The 16,868-nt window shown below is 38.4% G+C and overlaps 1 protein-coding gene across 4 annotated transcripts in view; it reads right to left on the reverse strand.

Annotated features, from left to right (window-relative positions):
• Nucleotides 1–392: 392 nt before the first annotated feature.
• ITPRID2 (ITPR interacting domain containing 2) overlaps nucleotides 393–16,868 on the reverse strand; it is a 44,687-nt gene continuing 28,211 nt past the window's right edge. For 3 of the 4 annotated variants that reach the window (XM_082763619.1, XM_082763616.1, XM_082763618.1), the window contains exons 13-19: nucleotides 15,224–15,304; nucleotides 14,738–14,865; nucleotides 13,693–13,843; nucleotides 12,509–12,574; nucleotides 11,360–11,770; nucleotides 5,023–5,147; nucleotides 3,357–4,608 (exon numbers count right to left, since the gene is read on the reverse strand). In XM_082763619.1, coding sequence (XP_082619745.1) covers nucleotides 5,037–5,147; nucleotides 11,360–11,770; nucleotides 12,509–12,574; nucleotides 13,693–13,843; nucleotides 14,738–14,865; nucleotides 15,224–15,304 — 948 coding nt within the window. In that variant the 3' untranslated portion in view covers nucleotides 3,357–4,608; nucleotides 5,023–5,036. Of the gene's footprint in view, nucleotides 415–3,356; nucleotides 4,609–5,022; nucleotides 5,148–11,359; nucleotides 11,771–12,508; nucleotides 12,575–13,692; nucleotides 13,844–14,737; nucleotides 14,866–15,223; nucleotides 15,305–16,868 lie in introns of those variants that run through there. The other variant, XM_082763617.1, reaches the window with a different exon arrangement.

Here is a 16,868-nt window from a genome sequence, read left to right on the forward strand (position 1 = left end):
TATAGCTCAGGAATTGGCCTTCAAAATGACCTCTCTTCTCTTGTCTTTACACTTATAAAAGAAAATCTAAAGCTAATCTGTGTAGAAGTTTTCTTAAAAAAAAAAAGAAAAAAAAAGAAAGAAAAAGAAAAAAAAGACTATAATTCCCTAATGAATTGTAGCAAATAACTAATGGAAAACAGAACTGGTTTAGAAAATAGAAAAAAAAAAAAAAGGAAAAAAAAACAACTCTATGCTATTATATAACTCTTCACAAACTTTGAAAAAAAAATACAATTAGGCAACTGTACCAAAGATACCACAGTAGGCAGAACAGCTACTCACCCGCTCTGACAATTCTTTCTTTCTGTCATGCTGCCTTCTCATTGCTATAGTTTAATTATTTAACCATTGTCCAGGCTTACCCCTTTTACCCTGTTAAAAAAATAAAACAATAATACAAAAAGATGTTTCTGTATATAATACTCTCCATCACTCAGCAAGCACCTATGCAGAACTGAATGATACACAAGTTATTTAGAATGATAATATTCTTTTGTTTGTTTTTTAAAAAAATTGCTCTTATTGTTACTTTTTGATTGTAATGATAGTGATCATTTTTATTCTATGGCATGAATATAAAGGATTATTATCACATCTAAATTAATATATAAAATACCAAAGTAAATTTGCATCATGCCAAGGCAATGCGTTTATTGTTTTTCCTGAAAATCAAATCATATATTGTTTTGACGTTGTCATGTTAATTCAGAAGAAAGCATTATACTGGCCTGGAGCCATCTAACCAGGAGTTACTCTATTTTGCATCATCAGCCAAGTTTCAGAGTTCTGGTTTTGTTCCCTGTTAAAGAAACTCCTCCAAAAGAGAGAATTTCCAGTAGTTTAGGTGCAATGTTGTTCTACACAAATAGTCATGGCTTGAATTACTCTCATTTCCAATTTGGGCTCCTGTTACCTCTCTCTATAATCAGTATCTTTTGGCCAATTTCATTGAAATTGATTCATCTGTGATATGTGTTAATGAGTTTTTGAATTCTCAGCTTAAAACGGACCTTGATCATGGCAAACCAGTCCTTAGGAAGTGTGTGGCTTGAAGCATATTCCTGGACATTGCTTGCCTTATAAAAGCTGTCTGCTGAGGGTTTGCACACCACACCTTTTCAGAGAAAGCAGAAAATACAAGGCAGCCTCCACCCCTGTGAAGGTCTTGGTTGGCAATGACCTGAAAAAGCTGCAAGAGCCCTTTGCTTCTTTCAGAAGCAGGACCACCCTGAGTCTGCTCTCCAAGCAGAGTTGCTGAACCTACCAGCAGCAGGAGCCTCCCCTCTTACATACTTGTCCCCAGCCACATAGCTGGGCCAGTGGTCATCCTCAGTCCCTTCCTTCTCAGGTCTCTCACACACAGTGCTGTGGCCAAGTGGCAGCAGCACCTCACAGCCATTGCAGCGCTATCCCACATGGTTCATGGGGCAACACTTGCATCCCAAGCTATTTTCTCCAGCTGCTGAATGCTGAGATGTCACCACCTTATTTCAGCAGAAGTCATTTTTGTAGTTTTGTCGCAGGGGCTAGAAACAGACTTTCACTCATCTTTAAAAAAAAATAAAAAAAGGCACAATTTCTCCAAAAACTAGACCACCAAACCTCTGCTTGAACTGAGCAGCACTATAGGCACTTGATGCTTTGTAGCAGGCTAAAGATTAGTTTATTTGCTATGCTATCAGTAAAGATGGAGTTGTCCTGTAACCATAGAAAACAGTTAGCTTTTATATTTTCCAAAATATAGCCCTTGCCTTATAGTCCTGAAGCCAATTGGCAGTCACCAAGATTACTATCACAGTAAACCTCAGAAAAGCATCCAAAATTTCTCTGGTATTACTGCTGGCTTTATTCATAGCAAATTTCATTGATCAATATTTATCAGCCGCTGATACAGCTGTTTCAATCTGAGATAGAGTTTGTATCAAATTGCAGGCTGACAGAAAAAAAAAAAAAAAAAAAGACAACACTAATTTGTAGGGAAAGTAGCAGTTTCAGTCTTTAAACTAAAGAAAAACCACCCTTGCTTAGAAAATCATTACAGCTGAATTGACATTACTAAAGGGCAAGCCATCCAGGTTCAGCATGTGTCCAACAATAACGACAGCTGTTCCTAAAACACAAACAGAAATGTCAATAGCGGTAGTATCAGTTCAGGTTAATTTATGACAGCAGGGCACTACGATTTATTTCTTTTAAACAAGTGTTTATAGGCATTCCTATACCTACATAAATGTCACTCATAAAATATTAGATGAAGGTGTTTTTAAGAGTGGCAGAATCCTATTACTGATTACAGAAAATTATGTGCTTGTATATTCATTAGTTTCAGTATAGCTTTTAGAAATATTGTCTTGAAATGCCTTTATTTTATATTATGCCGGAAGCTCGCAAATCTGCCTTCCATCAACTGAATGAAAAGTTGGCATTCTTTCTCTCACTTCTCAGGATATATTAAACATTAGACTCGAAGTTGCTGAGATCAAATAGTCTTATAAACTCCAAGCTAACGAGCCCCAGATACTCTGGGACCTCGTACACAAGTGACTTTTCTCGCCAAGGCGGAGTGTGGCCAGGCTGCCGCACCCGCGGAGGATGCTGCTGGCAGCCCCTGTTTGATGGCCGCCAGCTCCCGGGGTGTTTTCCTCCATCACTCCATCAGAGCCATAGTTGTCACCTTTCTTGGAACACCACTTTGGGTAGCACACGGGCACAGGATTTACATTAACGACAGGGCATGCTAATTAATCTGGCTGGGGGACAAGGGGAGCATCTGCTGCTCCAGTTATTTGGGTAAGCTTTGGCTTTGCGCATTCACAACCGGAGGTTGTAGCACTCGGGTCTGGCTGTGTGTTCTCTGGGTGACATTTTGCAGTGGAACTACGTACTCACGCAAGCTGCAAAGGAAAGGAGAAACCTACTGCAGCTTGCAACCTCATACAAATTTCCACGCACAAGTGATGTTGGAGTTTATATTTCAGCTTCTAAGCATGCAAGATGAGGTTTTCAAGAAAGCTCTGGCTCTACTCACAGGGACAAATTCTGAGGAGAGGTTGAGCCCAACCAAATTCTTGAGAGCTGCAAGAGGAGCCAACAACCTTAAGAGTTTGCTTTTAAGTGCCAACATTTCCCTCAAAATAATATCTCACATTTCCAAAGTGTATTGGATACATTGAACATCTGAAAGCTTTTTGAAACCCAAGTTCCAAGCTTTCCTGCCATTCTCCATTCTGTGCACTATGGGCCCAAATCTACATAACTTATTTTGCTTAAGAGTAAAACATGCACAGGGAAGTGTAAAAAAACACTGACACAGATCATAGGCAAAATAAATATTTTATTGGTTTAATATACACTTTTTTTAAAAGAAATCAGCCCTTGTGTGTCTTCCTAACACAATTAAAAATCTTAGAAACTTTTTCTTCTAATATTGTTACATTTGAAACTATTTCTGATTAAAGACCTTGACACAGTAAAGAGTTTTAGTTGCTGGAAATGGCAAAGGAGTAAAGAGATTCCAAGCACAGCAAAATGGGATATTACATATCCACTAAGTGTCTATTTGACCACATAAAACCTCCAATGACTTCCAATTTTCTCCACTGGAACAAATGCATGTTCACTAATCTAACTGAAAATAGAATCAGTGAAGGATAGGGAAGGAAAAGATTTTTTTTTTCCATTTTCCCCATAATACAAGCAAGGTCATTCATCCATTCCAAGTTGCACATCCTAATTGCTTTCAGAATATCAGTACTTTTATTGCATTTTGTTAATATAAATCAGAAGAGACCTGTTCTTGGAATGACTAAGAGCAGTCAACACAAAGACAAAAACAGTGCTTAAAATAAGGCACTTTTCTACAGAGGGATGGGCAAACAAACAGTAAGGAAGCAAATAAAATTAGTTAAAAGTTGTCTTCTACACAAAGATAAGGCTTTCAGTGTCAGAACTTTAAGTAGTTTTAAGTAACCTCATGTCATTCAACCACTCTGCTAATAGTAACCGCCCCAAGAATTAACAGCAATTTTTTTCAACAGGATATTTTCCTTCTTTTGAAGTGGCACTAAGTAACAGCAGTGGAAACAATTATTGGTTGTTTCAAGCTCTCAAAGTGGATCAGTTATTGCACAATAAATACCTCATAGAGGTCAGTGTTGTTTTTTTTTGTTTGTTTTTTCTTTTTCTTTTTTTTTTTTTTTAAAAAAAAAGTAGGCTGAACATGAGCGTGTTATTTATAAATTGGTTAAGTTTGCAAATTTTCAAGTTTCATGATGCATCACTAAAAGAAATTAGCTACACAAAAATTTACAACAAGGACATACAAATAAATACAAAACCTTTCAGAGAGCCACAGTTTTGTTGATGCTTTATGGAAAGTAATAAACTAGTTAAAGTGTCTAAGTCTTTAGATAGGAACTCAAGGAAAGGCACACATCATAGAACCAAGCGTCGAATACAGTAGCCTATCTCAGCAGCTTTAACGTCTCCTGAAGCAAAAACAACTTGACACTTGCCAGTGTATGCCACCCAAAGCAGAATTCCACAGCATTTCGGACTACATTCAACCTTGCAGAAAAGAGAAAGCAAGAAAAATAGCTAAATTAGATTTCTGGAAGTCTGCTTTCTGTGTTTAAGCATGTATTTTGATAACATTTGTGTCTAATGCAGGCATACTAAGGAAATCTTCATGCATTATGCATTCGTATGTGAAGTCACCATGGAGGACACTAAAAGAAACAAATAAAAAAATCAAGGACCACTACATGAAAACTGACAGTAGGATGGGCCAAACTATAAAACAGCTGATTTTCCAAAGCTGTCCAGGATATCAATAACCTTTGTGTTTAATGAACCTCAGTTCTGATCACTTGTATTTCAGGGGGGAAACAAGCAAGATTTAAGTTAACAATGATATTTCACATGATAAAAAAATACCTTCAGCGAGCTACTGAATGGTTCTGGCAGATTGACAAAGATTACCTGTAGTACCCATTTCATGGCTGTGCATCTTGTTTTGCAGTTGCAGATCTGCTTTGGGGTGATACGGCTGCTAACAATCCACTTACTATTTCTCGCCTTATTTCACCAACAATAGATTCCTTGATCTGAAAGGGATTAGAGGAATTTTTAAGCTCAGTAAGTTATACAACCAATGACTAAAACTAAGTGATATTGCAGACATGTTTGACATTATCAACATATGAAAGCATAAAACACCAAAAAAAATCAACTTTCAAATAGATAAATATAAGAGGGTTTCCGTTGGAAAAAATAACTGTAAGTAATTTTAAAGTTCTTACAAATCATATAAATGCAAAGCAAAGTAGTTTTATTTTTCCAGATGGTAAGTATATCTGCATTTTCTACTCATGATTGCTGGTTTTATGGTAAGAAAAAATATATTTCAAGTATGCAAAGTTCTGAAAATAGCATTTCAAGATATACACAACAAAAGCACCCCAAATGCACCTTTTTTTAACATTAGTTATATTTTGAAAAGGAGGGCAGTATCTATCTACCTCACAGATGCGTTATGCAGTAGGAAAGGTCTAAGTCTATGAAGATGAGCTGCTCTCTTCATATAAATCAAGAGGAAGATAATCCTAATCATATTCTCAGCAGCAAAGACAAACAGAGAACTTCAACAGTTCCTCACATCATCTGTTGACCAACGGGATATTGTCTGTGCCAGCAAAGACTGTTTTTCACACTATTGTGACAAAACATTTACCCATTAAGTTTAATTACAGGAAATATAGTTTATAGTTAAAAACAGAAACTATACCTAGTAGGCACCTAACTGTGAGTGAGGCCAGGACAAAGAAGGGACAGAGCATTGGTAGCTACAGTAAAAGAAAAGAAAGAGGAAATAAGGTAAAAAAACAGTTCTATAATAGCATATTGTGCTGGAAAGGAGAAACCTAGACACAATACAGAAAAATAATATGGGCTGTTCACAAGTAAAAGAAATCTTGGGCACCGATTCATTTTTGGACAGTCTTCACTTCAGGAACTAGTAACAAGTGAGATGTGGTTATAGGGACAGGTGAGGACAATGACGGTGGAAGAATGTAGGCAGGTGAGAAACAGAGCATGGCAACCATGGTCAGTTATGTTAACACTGATTAGACCAGCTAGGCAGTGTCGTTTTCTTTTCCTTACAAAATACCTTTCAGCATCACTTCAGAAATAGCTTTCAAGTGCCCGAGTAGCTGTGATGAATGTGAGACTAAATGCCAGAAAAAAAAGCCCTTATTTCTTACCCTGGTTTTGCCAATAAAAAATCTGTTCGTGTTCTGATGCCCCACCAATACCACGGGACTAGTATTTACTCAGATTTAGCCTTCCTAAAGGCCTTGCCATGTTTGAATAGCCCTCTTTTCATCCCTGTGAACATCTTGCAATTATTCTTGTAAGTCTCCCCTTTTCCTGGTGCGTCAAAAGGATTAAGCAACAACGTCAGAAGGGTGGCAGCAGAATTCGCAACGGGTTATTTATCCCTTGTCCTCATTGGCAAGCAATTCAATCCCTAAACCATTAGTGGCAAAGTTCCTTGTTTCATTACTACTTTGCATCAAGCAGAAATTCACAGACTACAATATTACTCGGAAACAGGTTTTCAGCTGCATTGCTTGCTGTTTAATAGACAAAAGAAAAGCCAGCGCTCAACAGGACCCATTTTACTGACTGCCAAAAGTCCTGTGAATATCTATGCTGATGCATGCATGCATATGTACAAAGCTTTAGGACCAATGTCAATTCAGTAAGTGCCTCCTGGATTTAGAAACTCTGGCAGATGGAAAGACACCATGCAGACTTGACAGATGCAGTAGGAAGCATGAGTTTTGTGAGAGCCCACGCCACACAGCAGCCTGGCTATCCAGCAGGTCCCTGCTGTAGCAGAGCTCTGCTCACCTCTTTGCAGTGTTATTCTCAGCATCACAAGGGCTGAGTCTCTGAGGACACTAAAAAGCAGGCACTCTGTGCCCTCCTCTCAGGATAGACAAAAATAAACATCACTTTCCAAAGTAAGCTAATAAAAGCTTCCCAAATTAGCAAGTAAATGGTCTACTATGACAGTCTTGTGATGAGGCAGAGACTGGGAGGAAAGCAGCTCCTGCTCTGTTCTCAGCTCTTCCAACAGCTTCTCACTCGACCTTGCTAATTCACTTGAGCCTTGTGCCTCTCACCTTTCAGCTCAGAACACAACAAGGCCACCCTCTGCTGCCGCTTTTCACTGCCGCTGCTTCCTCACTCCTTTTGAGACCCATCAAGGTCATTCCTGCATGGTGAGCATGGTATCGATTCCTGCACTGACTCAGTCCCGTGTGCCTGTCATGACATTTGCCAATATTTGTCTTTTTCATCACAAGCAATTTAGGGCAAGGTGCACCTTCCATTTACTCTGCACAGGGCACAGCACTATGCCCAGGCTTCCTCTGTAGGAAGGACAGAAGGCAGTCAATGCGCGCTCCACCCATATTTTTAGCAGCTGAATGAAAAATTGAACATTTGAAAGTGGAGAGAACCCACTCCACAAGAGGAGATAAGTTATGATATTTATACTACATTAATACAACGCTAATATTTAATATTGCATTAATAACACAGTTCCACATGCACAGATAATTTCACTACAGTAAACCAGTAATCTTTCTCACTATGAAAGAATTGCCATTACCACAATTTTATGTTGCTGCTATATAATGAACTCCTTGACAGTGAAATGTGTCTTAGTGGCAATTCTGGAGGTAGGCCTTCTGCAGCTGTTGATGGAAAACAGGCATAAGGCTTTTCACTGTCCTCTCATTCTTCATCTGAGGTATGTTTTCTAGAATTAAAAGAATTATCTTCTAGTCAGATTTCTTCTTGTGCCACTTCTTCATGGCAGCACTGATGAGTTTGCATGCTTGTAAAATGAGGAACTAAATGACCTGCCCAAGGGAAAGACGACCAACAGACATTAAAATTTTGGTCAATGCTGAGCTAACATGGCTTTAAATGGAAATGGAAGAGTGAAGATTCTCTATCCAGCCATCTGTCCATCCTTAAAAATCTATCACAATCTCCTCAAACCTGTTGACTTGAAAATTGTACATTTTTTTTTAAAGGACAACTTTAAAATGTCATTTATGATGGAGGACTGTTAGCAAAAGCAAACAAACAAAAAAAAAAACAACAACAAAAAAAAACACATTACTCTTAAACAGAAAGCTTTTCATATTATCCCATCTTCTGAACTGCAGAAGAGCAGAGTGAGATGGCCTGGTTACACTCCTAGTCACACTGTGACCTACATGTCAAGTAGTAAGTACCTCATGTGATACTCCAGAGGAGATCAGGCTGTATTTTCAACAAAACAAGGAGGCCACTGTTTGACATTTAACATTTCGCATTGTTAAATGCTTTTCTGTGGGAGTTAGTCCATTAATGCTAAAAGTTAACACCAAGGGGTTGTTTTTTTTTTAATGCCAGCACATAGTTGCGGGTCAAAGCTCACATACGTTGCAACCCACCCAGGCAAATTCTGTAACACTGCCTGACTTCTCTTTCCCCAACACAAGGTCAGGCAGCTACAGAGAATGGGAGGAATAAGCAATGGTTTAACATTTGTGAGTGCATATATCAAGAATGCATACTAATAGACTTCTTTCTTTTGACAACAAGAACAGAACTCCTTCGCTAACAATAGGGCTACTTAAGGAAGACACATTTCAATTTGTGCTATGTTTTAGCTCTAATGAAATATAAGAGATTTTCCTGACCAATATTTAATAGTACATTCTTGCTCTGCAAAAACTACCATGTGCTATGAACCAATGCAAAACTTCTCATGTTCTGAATCAGAGATGATCCAAAACAAGCTGCCAACACAGCCAAACTGACGGACAATCTCTCTGTGTGCTCAAACATTTAAAAAGTGAGTCAAGCTCAGCTATTTGCTGACTACTCGTATCTGAATACTAGTCTTGCAGTTCAGCACAGATGCTTTTAGCATTACTAAGTCCCTAGTGCTACACAACCCAAAGAACAATCTCTATGCAGAGTACACATTTTATTTTTTTGTTATCAATTAATAAAGTTAAAAAGAAATCTTCACATAGGATAACCTCAGAGAAAATACTGACTGAAATAACTCTGTACTCCGACTCCAGCTCCCATTATCGTCTCTGTTGTTCTTACAATACATTTGAATTACAGCTCTCTCCTTCCTCTCTTTTTCTCCTTTAGCAGCATCCCACCATGACCTGTGAAATGCAGATTTCTATAGAACTGTTGGACACAACACAAAAGAAATATTTTGGCTTCAGCTCAGAATCAGCAGTAAAGTGCAAGGCATGATAAGTACATGTGCAAATATTCTCTGAACGCTAGGCAAGGAATCTTTTTAAAAATGGATGAAAAGAAAGCAAATGGACCAGGAAGAGAGAAATTGGGAACTTTAGGAGTATTTTATGACATCTCCTAAAACAAGGACTTTCCCAAGACTTCTTCCAACTCCAGCACATAGAAGAGAGGGAGGCAGGTGGCAGGAAGACATTTGGAACATAAATGCTTGCCACCCTGCCATGTTCATTCATTTGCATTCAAAGTAGAAGTTTAAAACTGTAGTGTCACAGGCTCCACTGTAAGTATCAATGATGGCCAGAGGGTGTTCAGTTCCAAATGCTAAGCACAGTAATGACGAGGTTGTAGGTCCAGTAGTATATCACCATGAGCTGACTACAGTACCCTTCCTTCCACAAGATAATGCCTCTGTCTATAACTCATCCCACTGACTCTAATGGGGCTACCGATGGGGCAAGGTATTATTCAGTACCATGAGGGCACTTATTGAAAGCTGGCATCCACCTCACCTCACTGCCAAACTGTATCCTATTTTAACACCAGCAGTTTTCTGACTGTTAATGCTTGTGGCTAAGCATCATTCTTTGCAGTCTCAGCTCTGATTATATATGGAGTTACCCAAAGCTAAGCAAAGTAAATATCTTCATGTACTTCCAGCTATTATCTTCAATCAGAACATTCCTTAGTAATGCTCTTCTGCTTCACAGATCTCACTGTGCAAGAGTTAAGTGCCTACACATAGCAAAGCCCACAGTGAGTCAGCCAAGAGAACATCTCCACTTGCAAAGACAGACACAGCAGTCTTGTGGTCACACAATGAGTAAAAGGATACTTTATAGTCCAGTACATTCTGCCTGTTTCTGCACTGGAAGAAAGGGGCTAAAGGAGTGGCAAAAGATCCCTCTGGAATCACAGCTCCTGTTTTATTACAGGAGAAGCCTGCCTCTCATCTGTTTTAAAGACAAAGCTGGTTCCAGTTATTCACTGCCTGAAACCAAACAGACCTGGGTGGCACCTCAGCATTACAACCTGGCCTGTTGCATATTCTTGAGCATGGCACCTCTGTTGGCCTTTACAGTGGATTATGACAGCACCATACTAAAGCTTCAAAGGATGTGCTAAAGGGTAAGGATTCAATGACCCCTAGCTAAAGGCTAAGTGGTCCCTCTCCGGTGAAAGAGAGGGAATAAAACCCACAAGTTCTCAATTCCCATATCTGTACTCAGAGCAGGAAGAGCACCACTTTCTCATAGGCACTGCTTTTGAAAAAAAAGTTTCTTTTTCCCATTTATACTACTTGCCATAAATCTTTTTGTCACGTCACTGACAAAGCAAGCATGTAATTTTAGTGCTGTTTTTTAACCTGGACCACAGGATAAATATCCAAGCACCCTTCAGTTTCATTGACTGCCAGTGAAACTAGTCCAACAGCATTGGTCCAACCTCAGTCTTGATGTCTGAAATAATTTCTCATCTGACTTCAGCTTGCTTTACTTACACTCCTCAAGTTGTTAGTGGTTTGGGGTAGAGGGACTGGGCAAGTATTTTTAACATTTTAACATTTACTACAAGTTGTTTTAGATACAGTGTTTCATCAATCAAATGAAATCCAAACTGGCATTTTAGCAAGCAAACATGACAGAGAAATTTTCACTTGGGAATCTGAAATACTGATGCATAACCAAGAAGTAGAGATGGTAAATTCTTTCTCACTTAGACTCATAGTAACAACTAGCTATTAATTTGTGTGCTAATTACTATCACTGAAAAACATCTACTGCTTTGCTTGAGAAAAAAACATGGCTTGACGTCTCATGACACACTGTGAGTCTTTAGAAATAGGACAGTAATAGTAAGGAGACTTGGCTTGAGAGGGAATAAAAACCTGGTGGCAAAGAGTTACATGTAATTTGGCTTTAATTTTCAGAAAAAAACTGAACGTCTTAGATCTCAACCCCTCTCTCCTCACCTCTCGTATAACTTGCTGCAGTTCTTCCTGCTCCACGCTTTTGTGGATTTCATCAACCGAAGGCATTCGAGGGACTTTTTCAAGTTTCTGATCCACCTCCAGCTTGGAGTCTGCAAGCTCCTCAGAGCTTTCCACCTGTTGACCAGTGCCTGCTCTCACTGGGGGTGCTGGTGTTAAGGCAACAGAGGCTCGGTACAACTTCTTGCTCTGACTTTTAGACTTTCCCGTTAGCTCAGAAGATCCAGCACCAGCTTTTCTACTTGCAGTGGAGCACACTGAGGAGGAATCAGAGTTTCCATGGGAGAATACGGACTCTGTACCCTCTGCTGGTAGAGTTTCCAGTCCAAGATCTCCCAGTCCCAAACCCAGTTCAGACTTCAGAAATGACTGCTCTCGCATAAGTTCTGAGACCTAAAGATTCAGAAAAGAAACAGGCCTGAATAAGCATATAAAAAAGTCAAATACAGACACAGCCATGCTTTCTTGTTATTTATTCAATCACTTACTCATTCCCTCCATGTAACAAATATGGCTATAAAATAAATATATGCTTCGCCTTTATGACTGCAACAAAGAGGACCATAAAAAGGAATGGGCTCTTTTGAAAGCCAACAAAAATAAGAACTGTGGCAGTTCCCCAAACCACTGACTTTTGCAATACAGATGCACCCTGCCAGAGCAATTGACAGAGGCACACGTAAAAGCTTGATTTTATTTTTCTTTGCTAAAACAATTCAAGTTCTTTTTTTTTTTTTTTTTTTTTTTTTTTTTTCCTGCAGTCTTTGAACTCCTACCACTTCAGTGGTTCAGGAGCTTACTCTGGACTCCTAGCATAATCTTCATAGAAAAATAAGAAATAATTTTCCCTGGAAAACTCACCATCATTAGTCAATAAATGCAACAACATCTCACTTCTGCATATTCCTCTTAAAAATAAACAAGACTTTACAGCTGCTTACACCTATGGTTAACTTTGCTTAAGGGAAAATGCAACTATTTTCAACAGAACTACTGAAGTGAGTAAACTATTTCCAGGACTGTGTGACAAATGAATCTCCTGCGATCTTTTATTTTTATTTTTTTTAATAAATTCCTTCCTGTTATTTATTTATTTATTTTTCTTAGCAAAACATACAGCATGCTACTTACTGGTTCAATGACATTCAGTGGAGAAGGGCATGATAGATTGTCAGCACTTCTGCTACCATACATACCCTGAAAAATTAAGATAAGTTAATGCATTGAGGATTTTTTTTAGAGCTGCCAGAATCTAACATTATAAACACATAGTGTCTCAGACAACTTTCGGTAAAAGCAGAAACTTGGAACCAGGAAGCAAAATGGGTTGGAGAAAGTTTATTTCAGTCATTTTTAAAGCTAGCCCTCTTCTATAAAAGGATTTACAAAAAAGAAGAGATATTTATATGTTTCAAAGAATGCAAGCTTGGCTTGGGATCACAGTAATACCACATTTTCCTGTTCTTGGGTTTCAATTTTTTTCCCATGACAAAATACTAAAGTGGAAGATGTGGCCAGTGCTTTTTCTGTAGAAGAGGATTGGCTAAGAAAGAGGAATGAAACCCAGGAAGAACATATAATACTTTCTGTCTCTGCTTCTTTTGTTTGGCTGATGACAGAGTTGCAGCAGGAAATAGAGGAACAGTCTTCTGCTGAGCAAAAAAGAAGAGAAAGGATATAGCCACACCACCAATAAACAGACACCAGTGTCCTTTCCCCCACTGCTCTTGAGCTTCTGGGAGAGTGTCTGTGCAAGCAGAGCCTCTCCCTGTGTTTGGTAGGGAGTCAACATGATCATCTGAAGGAGCTACAAAAAGAAGTGGAAAAAGTAACCTGAAGATGACTACTGGATTTTCCTCTTTTTTGTTCCATGGAGAGCTGGAGGGAACCATACGCTGATTCTTGGGAGAGAAACACAGTGCCTTGTCTCTATACCCTCCTTTCACAAGGAAGGAAATCAGTGCAGAGAAATTCCAGAAAGATCATCATCACCCCACAAGGATTTCAGACATGAGCACTACCTACCAGAACTCAAAATTCCCAGGGTCATGAAGAAGAAAAAGAAGAAAGCACTGAAATCCCCCAAAATATGTCCTGACATGCATTAATAGCAAGAAAGACCCTCTAATTCTACATCTTTTCCCTAAGATGCAGACACAAAACAATAAAATGACCCCTGATAATAGACACATTGTCATTAGATTCCCCAGATGTCATCCCTTTATAAGAGTTTTAACAGTAGTGGTTTATTAACATTAAACCGATGCACATTACACTGAGAAAACATATAATGATGTTGAAAAAGTAATACTTACTACATGTGTTTGAGGTCTATAAGGGGAAGACATGTGCAGACTTCTCAGCTGGTCTTCTAAAGCAAGTAGACGTTCCTCTAACTGCATCTCTAACTCCTGAAGCTCCATGCGGACTGACTTTCTTAAGCTCTGCAGCTGATCGGCTTCATATCTATACAAAATCCATTACAAAAAGAACAGTGGCATTCACTGCACTCAGCTGCACATCGCAAAGGAGGAATTGGGCATGACAATCCCACGAGCAAAGGACTCCATGCAAGGGATTTCAAGGTGGAACACAGGAAAATCCTCTTTCACAAAAATCATCTGAAAGTCTGAAAAGGAACTAAGGTCTTGCTACACTTATGGAAAGGAAGCTTGGAGAAAATATATCGCTCCATGCTGAAAACTAAACAGGGAGTATCACAGTTCTTAGCTTTACAGTAGCAACTGCGTTTTGGCCTAGACACCACTGCCAAAGTAGGCCAACTGATTTAAAACATATTTACTTTTAAAGTGAGTTAGTGAAGAGTTAATTGAAATAAAGTAAATAAATCAGCAAAAAAATTGTTTCACATCAGCGGTTCCTGCAACCCATGGTGAGCAAACACACAGAGCCAGAATAATGAATGCCATCTGTGACTTGTTGAGTGGCTACTGTGAGTTGGAATTGTAGCATCTGAATGCTATTTTTATTTTTTATTTACATTTATACAGAAAGGGATGGGGGAAATCTAAACTGAAAATCTTTAAGATTTTTCCTCTCCAATATCCTATGATAAAGTCCTTAAAATCCACAGTTGTAAAATCACTTTCCAGAAAGGAGAAAAAAAATAATCATCAATTAATGAGAAATAAGAATTAGAAAAAAAAAAAAGAAAAAAGATCCTCTAGAATGAAGACATACACAGATGAGAGTAAACAACTATTTCGGCCACAATTCAGCTCCAGCCTTGTTCAGATTGAAACTAATAGATTTTTTTTTTTTGCTCTGATTTCACAGGCAGCAGCTCATTTCTTGTAGTGCCAAAGTGCTTTCTCTCTTTTAAAAATAAAATCATTTTACCTTTCCTCTTCTGTCATGTGCTGATAAACTGTTGTCTGTTGACGTAACATAGCCAATTCCAAATCCATCATTTGGGTTCTAAATAAATTTAGATTTCGCCTTACAACTTGCAGCTCCTGGAAAGTATTCTAAAATAAATCAATAAAGAGGAAAGAAAAAAAAAAAGAAAAGGTGAAAAAAATAATTAAATAAACTGTATTTGACTATGTGTGCTCTTTAAGTCAAGCAGAAGCTCAACAACTTCAAAATACTACAGAAATTGCATGTTACGAGCTAGCAATAATTCAAGAAAACATTTTCAGTTGCACCATACAAACACATGAAATTACTTCCATGTATTTAGGCTAATTCCTTTTCGACATTTAGGATAGAGTCATGTTATCACTTCAGAGCAAAGACCATGCATAGCACAGTCTGTGACACTTATAGAATGTTTCTTTTTATTTTATTTTGACTAAGTATCATTGTGTGAACAGGGGCACTTACTTCATAAAGAGGTAGAATAGATGATCTCTGAGTAGTGTAACCGGTGGCAGCTGAAGAATCCTGACCCCTCATCACTGGGTACTAGGGAAGAAATTAACAATTTGAAAGAGGAATGTCAACAATCCCATTTATGAACTCATCTTCTCAAATGGTCAGATTCTCCAAAAGCAGCCAATGTTAAAACACAGTCTTTCTGGCACTGTTATTTCCACCACCAAAGTAAATATTGTAACAGGAAAAGGAAATTTTACAAAATGGAAGAACCAGCTCGTAACTGAAGCATGTGCACCAAAGCTCTGTAATGCAAATGTGTTGAAGTTGAAAAAAGGAATAAAAAAATAATCCTGTCTGACACAATAAGTAGGGATAAAAGCTAAGTTTTCTGCACCAGACATGGGTCCAGAAAATGCCTAGTGCAGATTAGTGAAAACTCAGTAGTTGCAATTGTCTTAGCTAAAGACAAAGAGAACAACACAAAAAACAGAATTGAGTAAATTAACGTGTCTCATTTTCAAATCGTGATCACGGTCACATTTGTTGTGGGATTTTCCTCAGTTGTGTGTGTGTGTGCGTGCGTGTGCTGATTTTATTCTTGTCGTTTTTTAATTTCACCATATTGCCTACATTCAAAGATCCCTGCATACCAATGATCTCTCATGTAAACAGAATTGTTGAAGAATTTCTATTTGCATGTTGCTTCAATGTCTGCAGCAAGCAGTTAAAATTCAGGGGCTGTTACATGTAGAGACACGGCACAGCAAAGAACAGTGGAAACAGTGAAAACATTTACCTTTTCAAACATGAAAAAGACAGCTTGTCCAATATAATTTTGAAAGAATTCAAAGGACTATTGACACGCCATGGAAAATTTGAAGCATGTCCATTTACCTAGAGGAGCTTTGCTCAAACATGATCACATCAAGGGGATGGATGTTTTGTTTTTCCTCTCCCAGTTTTCTCTATTCCCTGTTCTGTTGGGAACTTATCTACTCCTCTTTTTTCCTTCTTAATAACAGAACCATATATTTGAAACATCTCAATATTTTCTCTAGTAGACTGTATGTGGAATATGCTGTGTGCCAAACTCAATCTTGTCTGCAGAGAAAAGCAGCACAAGGAAACTATGTATTGGAAACAATAGCTTTTCATAAAAATATCTGTAGTGAGAAGGACCAAACTCTCCAAAATGGAACTAGTCCAGACAAATTACTCTGGAAGGAGGACGAGTGGGCTAGGAGATGTTATTATCCCCTCTGAAACTTTTTGTTGTTGTTGCTTATATTATTATTATTGTTGTTGTTATTATTATTATTGTTATTATTATTATTATTATTATTTAAATCAGTGTGAACATAAATTGTGGGTGTAATACAGAGGTTTCTTCTCCAGCAGCTTTAGTTAGCATGGTATTAAGTAGTGACACTATACCCTGACCCCATAGCAAGGCTGCAGTTCATTCACACAAGGGAATTTTACAAAGAAGATCAAATTCTGAAGATGCTCACTCTCAGGCACACCTTGAACAATGGCTGACTTGAAACCCCTTTGCCTGCAGCTTTCCACTGCAGTGCTGTGTCACAATACCAAAGGGATCTAAAAAAGAACACCACAGCCCACCACCTCCAATAAGGAGCAGAGAAGCAGA

This window comes from Aythya marila, assembly GCF_965140915.1.
Source record: "Aythya marila genome assembly, chromosome: 6".
NCBI lineage: Eukaryota > Metazoa > Chordata > Aves > Anseriformes > Anatidae > Aythya > Aythya marila.